Source organism: Stegastes partitus, unplaced genomic scaffold (assembly GCF_000690725.1).
Source record: "Stegastes partitus isolate 25-593 unplaced genomic scaffold, Stegastes_partitus-1.0.2 Scaffold30, whole genome shotgun sequence".
NCBI lineage: Eukaryota > Metazoa > Chordata > Actinopteri > Pomacentridae > Stegastes > Stegastes partitus.
Genome location: NW_007577761.1, coordinates 1,057,011 through 1,060,392, shown reverse-complemented (window position 1 = coordinate 1,060,392; position 3,382 = coordinate 1,057,011). Strand labels below are relative to the sequence as shown.

The 3,382-nt window shown below is 41.6% G+C and overlaps 1 protein-coding gene across 1 annotated transcript; it reads right to left on the bottom strand.

Annotated features, from left to right (window-relative positions):
* Positions 1-1,089: 1,089 nt before the first annotated feature.
* gsx2 (GS homeobox 2) lies at positions 1,090-2,039 on the bottom strand. Its single transcript, XM_008299312.1, has 2 exons — positions 1,664-2,039; positions 1,090-1,430 (listed from the first exon to the last, which is right to left on the bottom strand). The coding sequence occupies exons 1-2, from the start codon at positions 2,037-2,039 to the stop codon at positions 1,090-1,092; spliced, it is 717 nt and encodes a 238-aa protein (XP_008297534.1).
* Between the last annotated feature and the right edge of the window lie 1,343 nt (positions 2,040-3,382).

The window sequence follows — 3,382 nt, the reverse complement described above, 5'->3', positions numbered from 1 at the left end:
TACAGCTACACTTTCATAAAGCTCACTTTTGAATTGAAGCAGCTCAGATCATGTAAATTGAGCGCGGCTGCATGATGTTTCTAAATAAAAATGCGCGCACTGGAAATTGAAGTGTACCAACATAACACCAAGAGCGCGGTAATGGCAGCTTAATAATAATAATAATAATGATAATAATAATAGCTGCCAGGATAGAAAACAGTTTTGGAAAGTTTTTCCTGCTAAAATCTGGAAGAGAACTGCTCTCAGACTTAAATGTACTTTTATGAAGTTGCCAAAAAAACAAAAACAAAACAAGAATCTTTTTTTTTTTTTTTAAAGACGCAGTTGGTGTTTTGCTTGATTGCAGTGTGATGAAGTTAAATCATCACTGCAACTGTAGAGCCAGTGCTCCCTGCAATTATATATACATGTAATAATTATTTTGCTGCGTATTTATATGAATTTCGAAGCAATAATGAAGGAAAGAATATGTATTTCTGTGGCACATTTTGGTTAAACTTTCACTCGTGCAAAAATACTTTTTACAATTTTCTCTTAATGATCACGACTAGAAATATTGGCAATTTTAATTTTAGATTTTATGACTGAACACATAAATAATTTTAATAAGCCAATGCACTGACAGTTTCTTAGGTCAGCTCGTCATGTTTATTACAATAAATACAGATATACATAGTTTACAAATTGTTGTGTACAGGTTCCACGTTTACACCTATACTATTTCTAAGGGCTTTCTTTATATCACACAACCTCACTGACAGCAATGGGATATCCGGCAATACTGGAGAATATTTAGCATTCTGAAAGAATTAACAAGACCTGGGTCTGGAGGTGAGAACCCAAAGAGGATCCAAATAACAGCAATCTATTACACACAGTCAAAGGTCATGTTTCCAAATATTTCACGAACATCTATTCACTTTTTTTTTTTTTTTCAACAGCAGGATGAACATGAATTTATATTTTCAACACTTCTTCTCAGACTTCATGCAGGAGGGTTCTTTTTTGGCTCAGAGGTTGCACGATGCCATGACTCATGACTGCAGCAGGGCAGGGTAAGTTGTCAGCAGCGGGGACTTGGGTGACTCAGATGGGTGACACCTCTTTCTCTTCCGAAGCAGAGACCGGAGACAGAGACTCCTCGTCCTCTGACCTCGAATAGTCTGTGTGGCCGGTTGCGCACTTGCAACCGCTGTGTGCGCTCCTTTGCGTGGCTTTGCCCTCCTTCTTGTGCTTCACCCTGCGATTCTGAAACCAGATTTTCACCTGCTTCTCTGACAGGTTCAAGTACGTGGCGATTTCGATTCTTCTGAGCCTAGAGAGATACATGTTCGTGGAAAACTCCCTTTCAAGTTCCAGGAGTTGAGTGCTTGTGAACGCCGTGCGCATCCTCTTGCCATTCTGTATGTGGTTGTTCTCGGAGGCGCCTGTTGGAGGAAAAAAAAACATTTTTAAGTTAGGCGTTTAGCTGTGTACTATTTTTGTCAGTTTGAGCTCAGTTAAAGACAAATTACGCAAAAATATCGCGCGTAAATCATCGTGCGTAAAAACCGATGGACAGCGTAGCAGTGATTGAAAGTGCAACATGAACTGTAGTAAGAGCAATCAAACAGGTGCCTCACAGCGGACCAACTTGTGACTGTAGCTAACAGGTGCTTACCAATAGAAAGACAGTGGTATCTCCTGGGATCTGTGACGCTGAAGGTGGGCGTGCAGACAGGTGTATGTCCAGGGTGCGCGAGTGCGGGAGACTGCTGGTGCGCTATTCTCTGACAGTACTGCGTGTCCGCTCCTGGAAACTGACTCTTCAGCATGGGAATGCCGCTGCGGGAAGAGTGGATGTGGGACGTGACGCACAGCGGGCAAACGCAGAAAGTCCCATTTTTCCTGGACGGGCACACCGGAGCCGTGACCGTCATTACGCTCGGGGAGTGCATGCTGATGGGAATAAGGAAGTCTTGTCCCGGATGCTCAGCCGGTCCAGGTCGCACCGTATCCTTGATTATTAAAGAGTCGACGTAAAAAGACCTCGACATGACTGCGTCGCTGATAAGTGATCGCTCCGTGCGCAAGATGATAGCTGTTTCTCATCTGAACCCCTCGGGATCTCCAAAGGTGCTTATGTTTGATGGTTCAACAAAAGGGACCCCGAAGAGGGTTGGCCCTGCAGCGTCACCCACGTGCGCACCCGGCTCCAAGGGTTTATACTGTCAGTGACCCAAACCACGTGATGTCTATCTGGGCCTCCAATCACAACTTGCAGATTTACTCTTTTTTTTTTATCCCGAATTTAGGAAAGTCTTGAATGCTAGATTAATATAAACAGCAACAAGTTAATATTTTCTTTTACATGATTGTGTAGAAAGCTGTGCAATGACACAATCAGCACTTAAACTGTTTAGTCTGATCATTTTCAAACTGTGACATTTTTAAATGAGGTTTTTAAATATATATATTTTACAGATGGCAACACTGTACTTAAGATTTTATTTGTGAGAATTTGGTTCATAGGTCAAATGACAATTTGTAAACTTTAATTTGCAAATGTGCCTTGGTACATAACATAAATAAATATCTAAAAAAAGGAACATATTAAATGTCATCTGGCCAATAGTAATATTTTTTTCTTCCAAATCCAACCTTCGATCAGATTATTCTTCTAAATCTCTGCGTAAAAAGTCATGCAAAGGATATGATGGACTTTATCCAGACGTACTTTTTTGTTGTTGTTGTTGTTTTAATTATTCAATTGTCGATTTATTTTCTCCAAATGCGATTTAAAGAATTGTTCACGCGACCATAAGCACTAATTGCCTTGCAACCTAATCACGCTCAGAATCCGGTTGGTCCAGGTTTCACTTCCAGCAATTAAAGAATTATGAAGTGATGGCGAGTCTGGGGCTGCGGTTATTTGACAGCGATTAGGATTCAATTAGAAAGTGTTTATAATGGCCGGTCTGTGCGGGGGTAAACAGGCAGCTATTTCAGAAATGCGTTAATCCCTCATCTTGTGACAATAATTAGCGAGTTTGATCCCCCGGGCGGGTCACCGGGCAGGTTTAGCTTCTGCTTTCATCTGCCAAGTAACGCCTCGGACCTTCAGAGCGGCGAGCCGGCAGTAGGTTTATGGCGCAGACGGTCCAGCTCCAACACACCGTATGTTAGTTTCTCCTCTGACCTCAGGTGGAGAAAAAAACCCTCACAAACACAAGCAGAATGAGTCTGATGCGAACCTTAACATATTTTGCTCCTTTTTTTCTATAAATCATCCATATTAATCCCCATTACGCACCAAATGATCGTATCCAGCATGCAAGTACTGAAGTATGACTTTAGAGGCACTCTTTGAAAGAATTAGAAACTCTTTAAAATCCAACCA